Source organism: Schistocerca piceifrons, chromosome 8, assembly GCF_021461385.2.
Source record: "Schistocerca piceifrons isolate TAMUIC-IGC-003096 chromosome 8, iqSchPice1.1, whole genome shotgun sequence".
Classification (NCBI taxonomy): Eukaryota; Metazoa; Arthropoda; class Insecta; order Orthoptera; family Acrididae; genus Schistocerca; species Schistocerca piceifrons.
The window spans coordinates 327,747,813-327,769,524 of NC_060145.1; the positions used below are offsets into that span (position 1 = coordinate 327,747,813).

Genomic DNA, 21,712 nt, shown 5'->3' on the forward strand with positions numbered 1-21,712 from the left:
TGTTCTTTGTTCGTCACGAACATTGGTCCTACCTTCAGAGAAATGACGACGCCATTTCGTTACATTTTGTCGATTCATAATGTCCCCATAAACAGAAACAATTTCTTTGTGAATATCCGCTGGTCACTGACCTTTTGCATGAAGAAAACGTATGACAGTGCGCACTTCGCATTTGGCGGGATTCTGAATCGGCGCAGCCATTTTCAACACGACCTACTCCGACCAGAAGCAACGTTCAACTGCCGAACGACAGCGAGGAGAAAGCTAACGGTTCAAGGTTAACACCAGTGTTGCCAACTTGCTTGCCAAAACTCTTCTGTTCCTCTAGCGTACGGTGTATCTTTACTTTCCGAAATACCCTCGTACTTGCCTGGAATTCTCACGGCTGTTTCCCCCTCCCCAAGTTCAAGTAGCCACTCTGTTTCCCTCCTTTTTGTTGAATAATAATGTTTTGCCTGTACAAAGAACTTAATAACTGGAAGTCTTTTTCATGTTCTATAATGACTATTACATTTTCCATGTATCATGTTCAATTAAAATTAAATTAACATCAAAACAGACATCATACTGCTAGGGGATATCACTTTAACTAGAACTAGCATTAACTAAAAATATTCTGCACTATTATTGACACACTATTCTTTTTTAGTTGCAGAGATGACTGCAAGGATACGTTCATTGCAGAGACACATGGAGCAGTTTCCTCGTGACAAAAAGAATAAAGTTGTGCTCAAAGAGATGATAGACAGGAGGAAGAAACGGTTAAAGTTTTTGCGAGCCAAGGATTACAAGCGGTTTGAATGGTTGCTAGAAAAGCTCCAGCTTGAATACAGGCCACCTCCAGAGTGAGTAATGTTTTGTATATTGAGTCTAAATATTTCTTTATACATTGAAGAGCCAAAGAAACTGGTACACCTGCGTAATATTGTGTAGGGCCCTCATGAGCACGCAGAAGTGCCGCAACACAATTTGGCATGGACTTGACTAATGTCTGAAGTAGTGCTGGAGGGTATTGACACTATGAATCCTACAGAGCTGTCCATAAAACTGTAAGAGTACAAGGGGGTTGAGATATCTTCCGAAAACAGGCAAACATCACAAGGCATCCCAGATATGCTCAATAATGTTCATGTCTGGGGGGAGTTTGGTGGCTGGCGGAAGTGTTTAAACTCAGAAGAGTGCTCCTGGACCCACTCTTTAGCAATTCTGGATGTGTGGAGTGTTGTACTGTCCTGCTGGAATTGTCCAAGTCCTTTGGAATGCACACTGTACATGAATAGATGCAGGTGATCAGACAGTATGCTCAAGTATGTGTCACCTGTCAGAGTCATATCTGTATCAGGGATCTCATATCACTCCAACTGCACATGCCCCACACCATTACAGAGCCTCCACCAGCTTGAAAAGTCCCTTGTTGACATGCAGGGTCCATGGATTCATGAAGTTCTCTCTATACCCGTACATGTCTGTGTTCATTTGCTCAATACAATTTGAAATGAGACACATCTGACCAGCAACATGTTTCCAGTTATCAACAGTCCAATGTCAGTGTTGATGGGCCCAGGCGAGGTGTAAAGCTTTGTGTTGTGCAGTCATAAAGGGTACACAAGTGGCCCTTCGGCTCCGAAAGTCCATATCAGTTTGTTTCGTTGAATGGTTCACACACTGACACTTTCTGATGGCCCAGCATTGAAATCTGCAGCAATTTGTGGAAGGGTTGCATTTCTGTCATGTTAAATGATTCTCTTTATTCGTCGTTGGTCCCATTCTTGCAGGATCTTTCTGTGGCTACAGCGATGTCGGAGATTTGATGTTGTACCAGATTCCTGATATTTACAGTACACTCGTGAAATGGTTGTATGGAAAAATCCTCACTTCATCGCTACCTCAGAGACCGTATGCCACCGCTCATGCACCGACTAACACCACAATCAAACTGACTTAAATTCGATAACCTTCCATTGTAGCAGCTGTAAGCGAGCTAACAACTGCGCCAGACACTTGATGTCTTATATAGACTTTGTCAACTGCAGTGCCGTATTATGCCTATTTACATATCTCTGTATTTGAAGACGCATACATATATGAGTTTCTTTGGCACTTCAGCATAGAAGCCTGGCATATTTGCAGAACTACCTGCTTAAAAATACCACTTCATTAGTACAAGTAAATTGTTTAATCAACAACTTGTTTCAACATCATAAATCTTATATGGAATGATACATACTGTTTTTGCTGCTGTGACGTGTGACACTATATACACTGTTGGCAAAACAATTATCAAATATTTAATTACCATTCAACATACAAACAATGATCATTGTTATCCCTCGTCATCAAAACGGGTAGGGTTTGTGATGTGTCCCTCCTTTCTAATCTTTCCAACATATCTCTCTCTCTCTCTCTCTCTCTCTCTCTCTCTCTCTGATCCTTGTCAAAGAAACTAGTAATAATTCAGAAAGCTAGGAGTAGTATTTTTCCCCCCTTTCAAATGTGCCCCTTGGCAGCACTGAGTTTTTACAACCTGGAGGTAGGTATTAGTCAGGTATTGTTTCATCCTCATTTTATAGTTATCCAAATTGAAGTTTCATTTTGGTATCTCAGAATGTGTCCTATCAATTGATCCTTTCTTTTAGTCAAGTTATGCCACGAATTTATTCTCTCCCCAGTTCTGTTTAGTACCTTCTCAGTAGGTATGAGATCTACCCATCTAATCTTCAGCATTTTTCAGTGGCACGACATTTCAAAAAGCCTCTATTCTATCTTACTGTCTAAACTCTTTGTCATCCATTTTTCATTTCCATACATGGCTATATTACAGACAGATACCTTCAGAAAAGATTACCTAACATCTAAATCTATATTCAATGTTAGCAAATTTCTAGTCTTCAGAATGCTTTTCTTACCATTGCCAGGCTACATTTTATATCCTCTTTATTTTGCGCATCAGTTATTCTGATGTCCAAACAGTAAAACTTGTCTATCAATATTAGTGTCTCCTATCCTAATCTAATTCCCTCAGTATGTCCTGATTTACTTCGACTTCATTCTATTACCCTTGTTTTGCTTTTGTTGATGTTTATCTTGTATCCTCTTTTCAAAATTCCGTCCATTCTATTCAACTGTTCTTCCAAGTCATTTGCTGTCTCTTGATAGAATTACAGTTTCATCAGTATACCTCAAAGTTCTTATTTCTTCTCCCTAAACTTTAATTCCTACTCCACATTTTTGTTTTCTTTTACTGGTTGCTCAATGCACAAAATGAATGACATTGGGGTTAGGCCACAACCCTGTGTCAATCCCTTCTCAAGCAGTGCTTCACCTTTGCATCCTTCAACTCTTACAAATGCTGTCTGGTTTCTGTACAAATTTTAAATAGCTTGTTGCCCCTTATATTTTGTGCCTGCTACCTCCAGAATTTCAAAGAGTATTCCAGTTCTAGCAGCCAGTATTTGGTGGGAAAAGCAGGAAACAGCTGCTCCAACTCTGACCAGAATATATACATAATTTATTTATTCATCTGTATGTGAAGACTAATCTCAGGAGCAGCTGTAAGGATTTTGATATGGTTGTCACTGATATAATGATTCATAATGAATGTTGGAGTGTATAATCTATTATCACTATACCAGAAAAGTCATCTAGCCATAGGTACTTAGTGCTACCTGTGTGAAACCAGCTTGAGTCATTAGTCATTTTATAATTTTAAAGTAATTAATGTCAATCAGCAGTGACAACTTTCTACCCCAGTTTGGTTAAAATTATCAAAGTCAAACATCTAAGTTATATTTAGAGTGCAACTTTTGGTCTGCCATTGAGATTTGAATATTGTTTATATCAAAGAAGACCAGATGTATATCAATAAAATTTTTTGAAAATACATGTTATTGTGGAAGTCAGTGAGAAAAGAATCCTTATGGTATATTTGTGCTCCATTTAAGTAATGATCATTTCACCTTACAGCTTCTTCTATCGAGTAACACGTAAGGATTCATTACGTAAGCTGACAGCACAACACTGCACCCACATACGGAGGCAACGCCTGTACGAGCTGCGCCGGAGTTTTGAGGAGCAAAAGCCCATATTCCTACAAGAAAAAGCAGAAAAGTTGTCCTGGATTCGACAACAAGAACTGGAATGTGGTGTGGAGCCTTCTGTATCAGAAGAAGATATTCTGAAGGTTCAGCAGCAACTGAAGGAGCTTGAGGCAGCTAGAGCAGTGAAAGCTGCCCAACAACAAAAAACAGACAAAGCTACATAAGGCACCCTGCTGTTGGTTGTCTGTAAACATGTTACATGTACTCCAGATGTTGTTTGCATGGTTTGTGTGTACACAACAAAAAATAAAATAGAATTCATTAACCAAAGACTGTGTTTTATTGGCAAGACACTTAGAAAATGTAACAGACCTACTAAGGAGACTGCCTACACTACACTTGTCCGTCCTCTTTTAGAATACTGCTGCGTGTGGGATCCTTACCAGATAGGACTGATGGAGTACATCCAAAAAGTTCAAAGAAGGGCAGCGCGTTTTGTATTATTGCGAATTGTGGCAGAGAGTGTCAAAGAAATCATACAGGATTTGGGCTGGAAATCGTTAAAAGAAAGGCATTTTTCGTTGCATTTTCTCGAAATTCCAATCACCAACTTTCTCATCTGAACGCGAAAATATTTTGTCGACACCGACCTACATAGGGAGGAATGATCACCACGATAAAATAAGGGAAATCGGAGCTCATATGGAAAGATATAGGTGTTCCTTCTTTCCGCGCGCTATACAAGATTGGAATTAAAGAGAATTGTGAAGGTGGTTCAATGAACCCTCTGCCAGGCACTTAAATGTGATTTGCAAAGTATCCGTGTAGATGTAGATTACCTTTGCTATTAGTGTTATTTTTATAATGTATGCCATATTTATTTATTAAATACTTATTATTTGTGATATGGGAAGGGCCAAACCAGGGTGTATACGTGGAAAAGGAAAAAAAAAATCCCGGATTTCCCGGTTAAAAGTACACTTTCTCCCAGGTGAAAATACACTTTTTCTATGTTAAGTGGCAGTATATTCTTCCTCGGCACTGTAAAACTCATCAATTCTTTGAATGTTTATGGTTTTATATACTGTCGTAGAATTTCCTGGCACTTTAGAAAACAAACGCAGGGGGGAAAAACACAGTTTGAAAGACCATTGATGTGCAGCAACATGTACGCTGCATATTTCCGTATTATGAAGGTATAAATTTGAATTCTACCATACACCGCATGTCACTTTCCGAAGCATTGAAATCGAGATTGCGATGCGCTTTTGTAAGCCAGTCATAGCTCATGTCACGTGATCTCGCCAGCTGATGGCAGCATAGGACACGTCATGTAGTCAGCCAATAGCAAGATCACTCGTAAGTAGCACAAACACACAAATAAGAAAAGTTAATGGTTTAAATTAATATACGTAGCATTCACATATAATATTGGTCTCGAAGATTAATAGGCTGGAAGAGAAGCTAAGCTTCCACATATAATGTTGATCTTTTTTGCGCATGTTACACTTCAAGATAAATCACACAAATTTGCCAGTAAAACTTTAATAGCATCGTAAATGTCTGATCTTATGGCTCGAAATTCATCTAAGTGGTTGTTCTGAAAGAGTTGATTTTTTTAAATGAGAGTCAAACGCTTTGTGATTTAAGAAATTCATCGTACATTCTCGCACATAGTTCATCTTGCGTAAACTGAAATTTGGTTTGAATGTATGTGTTCAAACCACCATTTGCAATATTTTCCTGCGACCTGTTTGAAATAGGTTCGTTTCAGCAGTTCAGAGAGAGCGCCAGATAAGAGGCGTCACCATGCTTACGCAGCTACGATGACGCAGGAAGCCCATATGTTCGTATGTGTAAAACATTAAAAGATCTTACATTATGTCATAAAAGAAAGAAGACAACAGAGGATACTTCAAGAGCATCGGAATTTCGTGAACCATACTAAGATGCATAATTCGGCTTAAAATACACTTTCATATGTCCAGATTCGTATGTAAATTTTCTTGGATTACCAGTACTGTGTTATCTCGTGTTTGGTTCTTTATTATGGCATAATAACATACGTGCACTTGAAATGCAGCGATCAGTTGAAACTAGCCAATAGTGTGAAATTAAACACTTCGTTTCAAATAAAGCAGAAAAGACTAATGGAAGCCAAATCTCTTTAGCAAACCGACAAAAATAACTGGATTGTTCTGCAAGGCGATTAATGCTTGACTGTCAGGAAGCTGGAAATAAAATGTAAAACTAATAACATATTTTAGCCTTCCGTAATTATGCGAACGTATTTTAATTCATTTGATAACTCCCGGCCCCAAAAATCTATTTGTTATCATTTAACGTGAGAACAATAAACAAAGAGGAAACAACAAAATCACTGAACTTAAACACAGTTCACGTGGATACGATCCATCTTACCACCACAACTCAGACTGCTCTGGGCATCAGCGCCAGATTTACTATATTTCCGAACCGGTGCAATATTAAGTAGTGGCGCCCAGCCATTACTTCCGTAACCAGAAGCGAAAGTACTACTCATACGAGACTCAACTGCGCATGCGCAAGAGCCCGCCCGCAACTGCTCAAACGAATCTAATTTAAACAGTTGTCACGTCACGCTCATCGGAGGCAATTTGTTGTTATGAAGCATTGCACAGTCTTCCTAAAGCCTTTGACACACTTTGCTGTTGGCAGACGCTTGTATGAGCACTGTGTATATGGCACATTTCCTTTGCAACTTGAGTTTTATTTTCGTCCCCCCCCCCCCCCCCCCCTCTCGTTCATGTTTTGTTGCTGCAGTATTATTCTGCAATAGCGGGATACAGAAATATCCTTTGTTAGAGTATTGGTTCGTGCCAGTCAAAATCACAAAAATTTAACTGAATAATTCCTGGGTTTTTCCTGGATCTCCCAGTTGTCCCGGGTCGTATACACCCTGCAAACTAACATTAAAAGACTTTTCCAAACATGAGCTAGAGTAAGATAGTTTATTATTAAATGTTTAGATAATTTTGTTTTCAGGCATTGTTAACAAGATAGTTTGGACATGTTACATCCTAAAAACGAGACACAGTTGCCTAATTTAATGTTTTATTTTGTATCCATCAAATTTTTGTTTTAGAGCAAAATTGACCACAAGCCAATCTCTCTTTTCTTTCATTATGACAAACTATTTACACAATAATAGCTTGGATACAGTTAATGTTCCTGTACATGGTCCATTATAAACTTAAATTATAATTATGCCCCTGAAGGCGTGACCTGTAAAAATCTATACTGTATGATTGTCATCAATTTACACGTCATTTTGTGGTTTGCAGTGGATTGTGAAGTATGTAGATTGCTCAGCCACATTGTTTCATCGCTAAAGGATCAACATGAACAAAACCCACACACTTCAGGGACACATTCCTGATTGGAAATGTCCCCCAGTGGGTTCGGAGGGTAGACTAGGTCAGAGGTATTCCTGCCTATCATAAAGAGTGGACTAAAAGGAGTCTCACAAGTTTCGGCGTGTACGTGATGATCCCCCGTCGGGTTTGACCTCCATCTTTCTAAATTCCCCGAAGAGCAAGCCAATTGGGGAAGGGCCCCTTACATGGTGCCTTACATGGTGCATCATGTCCATCGTGCATTGAGATCTTTAGTCCACTTTCTCGTTGGCTGGTCCGCTGCCAGCACTCTCTAAGCAGGCAATGTCTAACTTCGATGCTAAGAAATATGAACCCAAAATGTGCCCCCCCCCCCCCCCCCTCGGCCACTCCATGGGAGGAATGCCAGGCTAAGGATGGCAGTCCAGCTTATTCGCCCCAGTACATCATATGTAAGAGAGTTGATAGGGAATCTTTCATGTCCATAAAGCCTCAGTTTTTTGTGGAGCATTTGGAGAACAGGTTTGCACTCTGGGTCAGTCTTGATAAAAACAGCATCCTCTGCCCAGTCATGGGCATTACTCGCTTGTGACAAGTTGGGGGATGTTTCTGTTACTATCACGCCCCATAAGAGCTTAAATATGGTCCAGGGTATTATATTCCACAGGGACATTCTTTTGCAGTCTGACGACGATCTGTGTGCCAATTTAGAGTGGTGAGGTGTTCATTTCCTCCGGCGTGGCCATTGGGGTCGAAGGATAATCAAGTTGCCACTTTGTCTTCATCTTGGCCTTTGACGGTAACTCATTGCCCGAGAATGTCAAGGTGATGGTCTACTGCTGTGGCGTCACACCATATATCCCTCCTCCCATGCAGTGCTGAAGTTCGGCCATATGTCTTCCCGCTGTACTTCCAGCGTTACATGTCGAGATTGTGGACGTCCATCACATCCCAATACTCCATGTGCCCCGCCTCCCATCTGTGTCAACTGCAGAGAGCATCATTCACCTTGCTTGCCAGACTGCAGGATTTTAGAGGAAGAGGGATAGAGCGTCTGCCATGTAAGCAGGAGATCCCGGGTTTGAGTCCCGGTCGGGGCACACATTTTCAGCTGTCCACATCGAGGTATATCAACAACACCTGTCGGCAGCTGAGGGTTTCAGATAGTCATCAATAATATAAGTGTAGACCAGATGTGGCTTAAACTCAAAGAAATACTATCGGCAGCAATTGAGAGGTTTATACCAAATAAACCAACAAACGACGGAGCTGATCCTCCTCGGTACACAAAACGGGTTAGAACACTGTTGCAGAAACACTGAAACAAACCTGCCAAATTTAAACAGATGCAAAATCCCCAAGATTGACGATCCTTTACAGAAGCTGGAACTTAGTGCGGAGTTCCATGCGAGATGCCTATAACAGTTTCCACAACGAACCTTTGTCTCGAAACCTGGCAGAAAATCCACAGAGATGTGAAGTATGTTAGCAGCAAGAAACAATCAATGCCTTCTCTGTGCGATAACAATGGAGATACTATCGAAGACAGTGCTGCCAAAGTAGATTTACTAAACACAGCCTTCCGAAATGCCTTCACAAAAGAAGACGAAGTAAATATTCCAGAATTCGAATCGAGAACAGCTGCCAACATGAGTAACATAGAAGTAAATATCCTCGGAGTAGTGAAGCAACTTAAATCACTTCATAAAAGCAATTCTTCTGGTCCAGACTGTATACCAATTAGGTTCCTTTCGAAGTATGCTGATGAATTAGCTCCATACTTAACAATCATATACAACCGTTCGCTCGATGAAAGATCCGTACCCAAAGACTGGAAAGTTGCACAGGTCACACCAATATTCAAGAAAGGTAGTAGGAGTAATCCACTAAATTACAGGCCCATATCATTAACGTCGGTATGCAGCAGGATTTTAGAACATATATTGTGTTCGAACATTATGAATTGCCTCGAAGGAAATGGTCTATTGACACAGTCAAAATGGGTTTAAAAAACATCGTTCCTGTGAAACACAACTAGCTCTTTATTCACATGAAGTGCTGAGTGCTATTGTCAAGGGATTTCAGATCGATTCCATATTCCTGGATTTCCAAAAGGCTTGAATGTACCACACAAGCAGCTTGTAGTAAAATTGCGTGATTATGGAATATCGTCTCAGTTATGTGACTGGATTTGTGATTTCCTGTCAGAGAGGTCACAGTTCGTAGTAATTGACGGAAAGTCATTGAGTAAAACAGAAGTGATTTCAGGTGTTCTCCAAGGTAGTGTTATAAGGCTCTTTGCTGTTCCTTATCTATATAAATGATTTGGGAGACAATCTGAGCACCCATCTTCAGTTGTTTGCAGATGACACTGTGGTTTATCGACTAATAAAGTCATCAAAATATCAAAACAAACTGCAAAACAATTTAGAAAAAATATCTGGATGGTACAAAAAGTGTGAGGTGATCCACATGAGTGCTAAAAGGAACTCAAACTTCGGTTACACGATAAATCAGTCTAATCTAAAAGCCGTAAATTCAACTAAATACCTAGGTATTACAATTACAAACAACTTAAATTGGAAAGAACAAACAGAAAATGTTGTGGGGAAGGCTAACCAAAGGCTGCGTTTTATTAGCAGGACACTTAGAAAATGTAACAGACCTACTAAGGAGACTGCTTACACTACGCTTGTCCGTCCTCTTTTAGAATACTGCTGCGCGGTGTGGGATCCTTACTAGGTAGGACTGACGGAGTACATCGAAAAAGTTCAAAGAAAGGCAGCACAATTTGTATTATCATGAAATATGGGAGAGAGTGTCACAGAAATGATACAGGATTTGGGCTGGAAATCATTAAAAGAAAGGCGTTTTTCGTTGTGACGGAATCTTCTCACTAAATTCCAGTCACCAAATTTCTCCTCCGAATGTGAAAATATTTTGTTGACACTAACCTACAACATAGGATGGAACGATCACCATGATAAAATAAGGGAAATCAGAGGCCGTACCAAAAGATATAGGTGTTCATTCTTTCCGCACCCTATATGAGATTGGAATAATAGAGAATTGCGAAGGTGGTTCGATGAACCCTGTGCCAGGCACTTAAATGTGGTTTGCAGAGTATCCATGTATATGTAGATGTAGACATAGACATGAAATACGATGGCACAAAGGTGTTACAGCAATCGAACACCTTCTGGGATTCCATCCTCAAACAGGCAGTGGAGATTCGGCTGCATGACGAACAAAGAAAGACAGCGGTTCCCAGTTAAGCAAAGCCTGGGATCCAGCTTTGAGTATGATTGAAACACAAGGACAGTCTACACAGAAATCTGCTCCGGTCAGGACATTTGAAGAAGAAGGAGGAGAAGAAGAAGAAGGAGAAGAAGCGTTGTCATCATGATGGCAGAGTTCCGCAAGTGACGTAGCCGCAGAAGGACTGTGACCCATGATCTGTCGTGGGGTGCCGCGCTTCTCCCACCACCCAGCACCTTCCGCCACCACTGGCCGCGGACCACTCGGAAGTGCCCAGACGGAGGCTGCGGGAGAGGGGTCGAGATTATATAAAGTCGACATCCATCAGTGATCAATCAGACTCCAAGAACACCTGAAGATGGCAAGAAGTCGGCTTGCCTAAATATCGCAGATTTTGGACGACGATACCCGGCTGAATACCCGTTAAATTTTCAAGCAGATTGGGAAACTTTCACCCCTGCTGTCACCATTGAATCTCCCCCACTTGACAACATCGATGTGATGGTTGAGAAGGTGACTACAATCATTTCTGTAGTCTGGGCAAAGATGAAATGTGTTTTTGGGTACCAGACCCAAACAGGTGCTCTCAGTGTTAACGTAAATGGCGTGTTATTTACTGACGCAAATGCAATTGCCGACCACTTTGCTGAGCATTATGCTCATGCCTCAGCATCGAAGAATCAGCCTTTCGCACTCTCAAACAGCAGCTGGAAGGGAAAGTCTTCTCACTGACTACACGCCACAGTGAATCCACTAATGCCCCATTTACAGAGTGGGAGCTCCTCAGTGCCCTTGCACATGCCCCAACACAGCTCCTGGGCCAGACTGGATCCACAGTCAGATGATTAAACATCTATCACATGACTACAAGCAACATCTCATCTTCAACCAGATTTCGTGCTATGGCGTCTTTTCATCGCAATGATGGGAGAGCACCATCACTCCGGGGCTCAAACCCAGTAAAAACCCCCTTGATGTGGATAGCTATCGGCCCATCAGCCTCGCCAATGTTCTTTGTAAGCTGCTGCAGCGTATGGTGTGTCGGTGGCTGGGTTGGGTCCTGGGATCGTGTGGCCTTCTGGCTCCATGTCAGGGCAGCTTCCGCCAGGGTCGCTCTACCACTGATAATCTTGCGTCCCTCGAGTCTGCCATCCGAACAGCCTTTTCCAGATGCCAACATCTGGTGGCCGTCTTTTTTGATTTACGAAAAGCATATGACACCAGCTGGTGACATCATATCCTTGCCCGCTCCAGATTTCTATCCAAAATTTCCTGTCACTTCATACTTTCCGTCTCCAAGTTGGTGGCTCCCATAGTTGCCCCCATATCCAGGAGAATGGGGTCCCGCAAGGCTCTTTATGGAGTGTGTCTATCTTTTTAGTGGCCATTAATGGCCTAGCAGCAGCAGCAGCAGGGCCGTCTGTCTCACTTCTCTGTATGCAGACGACATCTGCAATTCGTACTGCTCAACCAACTGGTGTTGCTGAGCAGCACCTACAGGGAGCCATACACAAGGCGCAGTCATGGGCTCTAGCCCACGGTTCCCAGTTTTCGGCCACAAAGTCATGTGTTATGCACTGCTGTAGGTGTCGTACCGTTCATCCAGAATGTTATGTTAATGATGATCCACTCACTCGAGTGGAGACATATCGATTCTTAGGACTGGTTTTCAATGCCTGATTGACTTGGCTTCCTCACCTTCGTCAGCTTAAGCGGAAGTGCTGGCAGCACTTCAATGCCCTCCACTGCCTGAGCAACACCAACTGGGGTGCAGATTGCTCTACGATGCTTCAGTTTTAAAGAGTCCTTGTTCAATCCCACCTTGACTACGGGAGTCTGGTTTATGGTTCAGCAGCGCCCTCAGCATTGCGTTTACGCAACCCACTGCACCACTGTGGCGTTCGCCTAGCAACAGGAGCTTTTAGGACAAGCTCGGTGACCAGTCTCTTGGTGGAGGACAGAGTCCCTCCATTGCAGGTTAGGCGTGCACAACTGCTGGCCAGTTACATTGCACATGTTCGTAGTTCTCCTGCGCGTCTGAATCACCATCTCCTTTTCCCACCCATGGCAGTTCATCTGCCTCAAAAATCAGTGGCCCAGGTCAGGGCTTCCAATTGCAGTTCGTGTTCGATCCCTTCTTTCCGAACTGGAGTCCTTACCTTTACCACCTATACCTGAGATCCATTTCACGTATATCTCCATGGTGTACACCTAATCTGTGGCTTCACCTGAACCTTTCACATGACCCTAAGAACTCAGTTAACCCCGCGGCTCTCTGCTGCCACTTCCTCTCGATTCTTGACATGTACCAAGGCCACGAAGTGGTTTACACCAATGGCTGATGGCCACGTCGGCTTTGCATATGTCCATGGAGGACATAATGAACAGCTTTCCTTGCCCGATGGCTGCAGTGTTTTCACTGCCGAGCTGGTGGCTATATCTTGTGCTCTTGAGCATATCCGTTCATGCCCTGGGGAGTTATTTCTTCTGCATACTGATTCCTTGAGCAGGCTACAAGCTATCGACCAATGCTTCCCTCGTCATCCTTTGGTAGCGACCATCCTGGAGTCCGTCTATGACCTGGAACGGTCCGGTCGTTCAGTGGTGTTTGTCTGGACCCCAGGTCACATCGGAATCCCAGGCAATGAACTTGCTGACAGGTTACGCAGATACTGCTTATGGAGATTGGTTTCTCTGCAACTGACCTGCTTGCAGTACTACGCTGCAAGGTTTTGCGGCTTTGGGAGATAAAATGGCATAACCTCAGCATGCACAACAAACTGTGAGCCATTAAGGAGACTACGAATGTGTGGCAGTCCTCCATGCGGGCCTTTCGCAGGGACTCTGCGTTTCTCTGCCGGCTCCACATTGGCCTCACTTGGGTGACATGGCTACCTCCTGCGCCGTGATGATCCAACTCATTGTTGGTGCAGCACCCGGCTGACAGTGGCTCATATCTTGGTGAGCTGTCCTCCTTTGGCTGCCCTGCAACGGACTCTTCAGTTACCGGACTCATTGCCATTATAATTTTAGCTGACAACTCTTCATCGACTAATTTAGTTTTACGTTTTATACATGATGGTAGGTTTTAACATTCTTTATATATCCTTCGTCCCTTTGTGTTCTTCACTCTAATGCTATTAGAGTGGATGTTTTAATGTGTCACAGAGTTGCTGGCTTTTCCTTTTTATTCTCATGGTCAGCCAGCCACAGTCATCTACTCTCATTATTACCCCTACCTGTTTCTTGCTTCTCTCTGTGGTTTTCATTTCCTGTTTTGTCCATAGTAGTATTGGTTTTCCTTCTGTCATTCTTCTTGTTCTTCCTTTCTCCTGTTATTGTGTTGTAGGTCTCCTTCCTTTTCTTCTTTCCTTTGTGTAATTATTTTACCAGAAACAGGGGACCAATGACCTCACAGTTTGGCCCCTTGGTCTTGCAGTGGATGTCTATGGTTTGCCTGGATTCACCCACAATTTTCAACACTTATGATTCTCAAAATATACTCATTTCTCATCACTTGTCACTATTTGATGGAGAAATGTCTTTCTTTTGCATCTGGCGAGCAGCATTTCACAAGTGGTCTTCCGATTTGCTTGCTTTCTTTCATTTGGTTCATGCAGAACTCACTTTCTGCATCACATTCAACTCTTCCACATGTTCTGGTTGAGCTCAAGTATCAGCATCCTATAAGGCCTGCAATTCGTTGTCTTCAAATTTTTTTTGGTGGTTTCCTGCGCTCGTCATTTCTCACATCAAAATCACCACTCTTAATTTTTTGAACCACTTGAAACATTTTTGTCCCAAGAGCATGTTTGCCAAAAGCTTCAAAAAGCATTCTGTGTGATTCTGCAGCAGTTTTCTTCAAATGATAACAGAAAAGCAATGCTGTCTGCAAATCATAGTATGTATGCACAAAACTCGACATGTTTACGGGTTTGAAATAGATTCCAATGTATGGAACTTGGGTTACTGTGTGTTGACATTCGCAATCAAACATTACAGGAAGCAGATGGCACACAGGCCCTACACTGACAGCTAGCACCATCTATAGGGAAATTCTGGTTTCAGACTTCTGCACCTGGTATATTGCAATGATGAAGAAATCATTGCTTTTTTTATATGTTCTACATATATTAAGTGTCTGCTCCATTTGTATGTATCTAATTTCAATAAAATACAAAACAGTTTACAGGCATATTAATGCATGCCGTGTGCATTACCTAGTGAGAAAATATTTTGATGTATCAAATCTAAGCCCCCACAGCATTGGCCCTTGTCGAAAACACTATAAATGGTAAAGATCTAACAGAGGCAGAAGACATTAAGGAAAGATGGGCAGAATACGTATAACTGCATACTGGTGGTGATCGAGTTAATGTGATCTTAGAACCAAAACCAAATATTTTAGAAAAGTCATATGGATGCTCAAAAATGTTGCTAAAAATGAGGCTACGGTAATGGACATGGTGGAATAACAGCAAAATTGTTCAAAGTCATTGGTGAGAATGTGATGGAAGTGCTGTATTCAATATATCAGCAAATATGGAGAGCCCAATAGTGGCTGAAAGGCTGGCAAAGGTCAGTATTCATCGTGATTCCAAAGAAGACAATTCCAAACTAGTGTTCAAATCATGAAACACGCTTATTTCACATGCTTTCAAAGCAATGCATAAAATCTTACAAAAGAAACTTCACCAGTATACGGGCAAAGAGATACCCGAAGAACAAACAAGTTGGATTTCATGAAGTAAGAGGAACCACTGGCCAAACTGCCGACATTCGACGTATTATGGAGAAAGCAAGGGAATTCCAGAAAGGTGTGTATCTCTGCTTTATTGATTATGCTAAAGCCTGCATCTGGGTTGACCACAATAAAGTACAGGAAGTACATGGGAGTACCAGACTGTCTCATTTATCTCATACAGAATTTATACTCTGAGCTTTCATGGAGCAACTAAAGGAGGGCAAGATTCAGTATGGAGTACAGCAAGACTGTATTGCCAACTTATTTATTCTATCTGTATGCACAGCACACTTTGAGGAATGCTGGGTTGCGTGAAGAAGAAACTGGAATTAAAATAGGTGGAATAAATATGTGTAGGTATGCGGAAGATACCATCCTGATGACAGAAAATGAAGAAAAGTATACCTATCACTTCACGACATGTAGGAGGAGAAACAGTGGATGTAATTCCTATGTTAAACTGTCTTGGCTCACAGATTTCTGCTGATGGTGACTGCAGCCAAGAACTCAAGAGACGTTTGTTACTAGGAAGACAGGCGATGTCCAGCCTTGACATTGTTTTAAGGAGTTGAGTCATAACTAATGACAGTTATCCATATAGTAAAAGACTATGGCCTTTCTAGTTGTGATGGGATGCCCATGTGACCTGGACCATAAGAAAGACAATGTCATAGAATACACTCCCTTTGAACTGTGGTGTCTGAGGAAGTCCTTTAGTGTTCCATGGCCTACAAAGAGAGTGACAAGATCGGTATTACTTCAAATAACCAGATTGCTCTTTGGAAGGTTTGAAGCTGAAGAAAACACTAACCTATTTTGGGCACATCATGAGATGGTATGATTTGCTGGCATAAGGAGCAGAAGGCAGCAAAGGATAAGATTGGTGGCATCACAAAAGCAATGAACTCCAATCTGGAAAGTGTTTGGAACTTTGTGCAGGACAGAAGAAACCGGCATACTTTAGTCCAAGGGATTATGGAGGGTCAGAATCGACTAACAGGTAGGCACTACTAAAAGACTGTCAAACAAGTAAGCTTTCGGCAGCCAAAGACTGGAGTCTTGACTGCGAAATTGTGTGTGTGTGTGTGTGTGTGTGTGTGTGTGTGTGTGTGTAATTCCAATGAAGGCCTGGAAAAATGTCACAGAAAGATAGTAGTTAATATAATATGGATAGATGAAAAAATTCAATTCACCAAGTGCTGGAACGAGGAAATACGCAAAAGATATAGAAATGTGAGCTTTCAGAGCCAGTAGCTCCTTCTTCAAAGAGACAGGTTGAAGGTAAAGGAAGAGGAGTGAAGTAAAAGGACTGGTAAGGTTTAAGAAATGGGAAGAGTTACAGAAAAGTCACCCAGAACCCCAGGCCAGGGGAGACTTACTGGAGAGGATGAGATACTTGTTGGTGCCTGCACCAGACTAGATAGATTTGAAAATCCAATATATAGAGCTGAAAGATAGAGTAATAAGCAAGACAGAGATTACTGAAGGGGAAAAAAAAAAAACAATAAGATGGGAAGTGAAAAGAAATGCTGATACCATAGAACACAGAAATGAACACAATTTTAGGACATGTGGGTAGCAAGAACTAAAGCACATTGAAAACCAGTTACCATCTGTGGAGTTCTGAGAAACTAGTGTCAGAAAGGAGAATCCAGACTGCTCGAGTGGCGAAATGGACACTGAGACTGTGACTGTTGTGTTACAGAGCGTGCTCTGAAAGATGATATTTTGTGGTGCCAGTATACATCCTCTACGCCCATTCATACCAACTCATAACTGGATTTTTGCTCTTATCTAGCCATGAATTTGTCAAACAGGCCATATATGTACCAACAAAGTTTGTACTGTAGGTTGCAAGTGTTGACCAAGGCAGAGATACATTCAGTTGGTGCTTTGAATCCAGCAACTGTGGTATGACCAGGATGACCAGAACTATGGGATGGCTAGAATGACATGATTTGTACGAGGGCAGTTCAATAAGTAATGCAACACATTTTTTTTCTGAAACAGGGGGTGTTTTATTCAGCATTGAAATACACCAAGTTATTCCCCAATCTTTTAGCTACACAACACTATTTTTCAACGTAATCTCCATTCTATGCTACGGCCTTACGCCACCTTGAAATGAGGGCCTGTATGCCTGCACGGTACCATTCCGCTGGTCGATGTCGGAGCCAACGTCGTACTGCATCAATAACTTCTTCATCATCCGCGTAGTGCCTCCCACGGATTGCGTCCTTCATTGGGCCAAACATATGGAAATCCGACGGTGTGAGATCGGGGCTGTAGGGTGCATGAGGAAGAACAGTCCACTGAAGTTTTGTGAGCTCCTCTCGGGTGCGAAGACTTGTGTGAGATCTTGCGTTGTCATGAAGAAGGAGAAGTTCGTTCAGATTTTTGTGCCTACGAACACGCTGAAGTCGTTTCTTCAATTTCTGAAGAGTAGCACAATACACTTCAGAGTTGATCGTTTGACCATGGGGAAGGACATCGAACAGAATAACCCCTTCAGCGTCCCAGAAGACTGTAACCATGACTTTACCGGCTGAGGGTATGGCTTTAAACTTTTTCTTGGTAGGGGAGTGGGTGTGGCGCCACTCCATTGATTGCCGTTTTGTTTCAGGTTCAAAGTGATGAACCCATGTTTCATCGCCTGTAACAATCTTTGACAAGAAATTGTCACCCTCAGCCACATGACGAGCAAGCAATTCCGCACAGATGGTTCTCCTTTGCTCTTTATGGCGTTCGGTTAGACAACGAGGGATCCAGCGGGAACAAACCTTTGAATATCCCAACTGGTGAACAATTGTGACAGCACTACCAACAGAGATGTCAAGTTGAGCACTGAGTTGTTTGATGGTGATCCGTCGATCATCTCGAACGAGTGTGTTCGCACGCTCCGCCATTGCAGGAGTCACAGCTGTGCACGGCCGGCCCGCACGCGGGAGATCAGACAGTCTTGCTTGACCTTGTGGCGATGATGACACACGCTTTGCCCAACGACTCACCGTGCTTTTGTCCACTGCCAGATCACCGTAGACATTCTGCAAGCGCCTATGAATATCTGAGATGCCCTGGTTTTCCGCCAAAAGAAACTCGATCACTGCCCGTTGTTTGCAACGCACATCCGTTACAGACACCATTTTAACAGCTCCGTACAGCGCTGCCACCTGTCGGAAGTCAATGAAACTATACGAGACGAAGCGGGAATGTTTGAAAATATTCCACAAGAAATTTCCGGTTTTTTCAACCAAAATTGGCCGAGAAAAAAAATGTGTTGCATTACTTATTGAACTGCCCTCGTACATTTTATGAAGAAGGTGAGAATGCACAGTTTGGGTGGGGTAAGTTTTATGGATCGAGGTATTAGTGCTTCTGGGGGGCCTGAGATTTTATGCAGGGATTGTGGGTCAGTTTGTACCACAGGCATGGGATCTCGATGGCAGATGCTATATGCAGAAGTGCCAGAAAGCTAGCTTCGACACTCATTTACATACTACTGTTGGTCAACTACCACTGGTAGATCCTTGTGTTCTGGGAGGATAATGTTGGAGCCATCAGTTTTTAGAGAATAAAGTGCTTGGAATTCTGCTGAAGACGGGTTAGGGTCATGTTGCATAGACCTGAGGAAGGGTGATGAAACAACGTTGCGTGTTAATATTTCTTGGAAAGCTTGTAAGTATTGATTTTGAGGTAGTGGTGGTGGAAACTTCAAGCCAGGGTGCAGCTTCCGCTTTTCTGCTGCAAAAATTTTAAGATTAGTTTGCAAGATGATGATTCCAATTGACATTACATGTGAAGGAAAATAGGTCCTTAACCAAAGCAGCATTATTAATTGCAGGCCTGCGGCTGAATGTGAGACCCTTGGTAATACCGATAAAAGGAGGGAAGAGACCCTTAGATAAGATGTTGAGAATGCTGTACTGTTGTGAGTGGTTCTTATGATTCCCGAGTTGCCTCTTTTTGGGAGGAAACAGTGAAGGCTCAAGGATGTGAATGAGGATGGCCAAGCTCAGTTTGTAGGAGAGGAGTGGTAGTTGATAGTGTGGCTATTGGACAGCGATGTAGGTGATGATCGTTTTACTGAAGAAGAAATTGTTTCTCAGCTGAAATCAGCTTACGAAAGTGGGGTATCATTCCTGATAGGGACTGACAGCGGTAAGAAAATTGTTTTATTATTCACCTTTGAATGTTATTAGCACCGCAACTGTCTTATTGTGATATAAATCAGAATGCCGCCACTTCACTCGTTCTGTGCTTTATTCATCTCTGCCAAAGATTTCTAGACTGTCCACTTTCTTGTAGGGTTTCCCGTAAATGCAGAACAAACAACAGCCAAGAAAAGTCATAATGTTGAAGTTACATTTACTGAAGAAGAAATGATGTCATACATGAGGTTCTCGGTTACTGTTCCTGCAACATCTAATAACGCAGGTAAATTTTCTTGGGATTATTGTTAACAGTATTAATGATGCCATCATTCTCATAAATACACGAATTTGAGCATCTTTGTCTGATTAAATTAATTTATACATATTTTTCCAACCAAAAACTTCAGTGGCTGTATTCAACAATGCTCAAAATGAAACCACAGTCACAGTTTCCACTAGAGACGACCGTACCTCACATTCATTGCTATGCTATGGTGCTCATTGTTTGCCAAAGACTCTGGATAAATTATTGGAAGATCATGGGAGCAGTAATGATGCAGACAGTGAAGGCCAAGAATTTTATGGTGGCATAAGCAGTGACAGGAAAAGGAAGTCTAAACCACATCCTGAAGATTGGAAGAAAAATGCCAATAAGATTCTGAGTATGCGTGGACAGGCATATATTGGATACAAAAGAAGTCGAATTGGTAAAATCACTCATGATACTCCAAGAGAGGCACGAAAATTAGGTCCAACATGTACTTCGAAGATGTGCCAGAAATCTGTTCAAAGGAAGCGTCATCAGTTGTCTGCTGATAATAGGCAGGCAGCATTTAACACATTTTGGGAAACGATGTCATAGAATCAGAGGAAGGTTTACGTTATCAACCTTGTGGATGTAATTCCAACCAAACGTCCAGGGAAGAACACTGGCGAATCCAAGAGAAAAGGGACGCTCATTTATCATTTGAAAAATGAGTCCTGATACAGAATCGTCATGACCTCGAATCAAACAGACGAAGAAGAAAGATGAGAGAACCTTCATGAAATAATTCCTGGACTCTCTTCTGAAGCTTCCATCGCATTACTGCAATAAATCGTCCTCGAAGTTGTACCTTGAGCCTATTCTACAATCCAAACAACAGCTGTATGGACTCTATGTGGAAAAATGTCATGCGGAGAAGGTTTCACCATTAAGTGATTTTAGAAGATGGTAATATTAGCTTTTTTCCCCCCCAAGAAAGACCAGTGCGACTTGTGTTGTAGTTACAGGCTTGGTAACTTGAGTGAAGACGTGTGGAAGCAACGCACAGAACAGAAAGAGCAAGCAAGGATGCAAAAAGATGCTGACAAGAAAGACGCCCAGCAGAAGCTCTGCTCAGTGTACACCATGGACTTACAGGCCGTGAAAGTAGCTCCATATTTAAGTGTAAGTGTACTTTAAAAAAAGTTGGCTGTTCACAACATTACACTGTATAATTTAGAAAGTCATGATGCAGTATGTTACAGGTGATTTGGCTGCATCATGTTTTGCCCCATGCATTGTAGACACCCCATCCAGAACAATTAAGGAAAATCCTGTTCAAGTCATTCTGTATTCTGACAGCTGCACATATCAGAACAGAAATGTAATATTATCAAATGCTCTTTTAAGATTAGCAATTGATACTGGAGTATTGATTACATAAAAGTTTTTGGAGAAAGGCCATACTCAGATGGAATGTGACTCAGTTCACAGTTACATTGAGTGCAAACTAAAAGGACGTGAAGTTTCACTTCCTAGCCAATACACTTTTATACCTAAAGAAGCGAGGAAAAAGCCACAGACATACGAAGTCCATTACCTAGATTATTACTTTTTCATCAACTACGCAGAGGAAAGTTTGTGTCTGTAAGACTCAATTAGGCCTGGAAGAGCTGTAAAAAATGAGCCTACAGTTACCTATCTGAGGGCACTACAGTACCACCCAAAGGATATTATTTACTACAAGAGCTCTTTCAGCGAGGGTGTGGCAAGAATTACCAAGGCATTAGAGAAAAATTTTTGGAGATGTTTGCTTCCCGAAAATATACAAGGAAAGAGTGAAAATCAAGAAATCCAAATGGGATCATTTACAACTTAAATCTGTTCTTCCTAAAGATTGTCAT

At 42.0% G+C, this 21,712-nt stretch overlaps 1 protein-coding gene across 1 annotated transcript in view; it reads left to right on the forward strand.

Annotated features, from left to right (window-relative positions):
- Positions 1-4,367, forward strand: part of LOC124711755 (28S ribosomal protein S15, mitochondrial) — a 47,618-nt gene extending 43,251 nt beyond the window's left edge. Inside the window, exons 3-4 of the mRNA XM_047241968.1 lie at positions 650-845; positions 3,964-4,367. Coding sequence (XP_047097924.1) covers positions 650-845; positions 3,964-4,261 — 494 coding nt within the window. The 3' untranslated portion in view covers positions 4,262-4,367. The remainder of the gene's footprint in view (positions 1-649; positions 846-3,963) is intronic.
- The last annotated feature ends 17,345 nt before the right edge of the window (positions 4,368-21,712 follow it).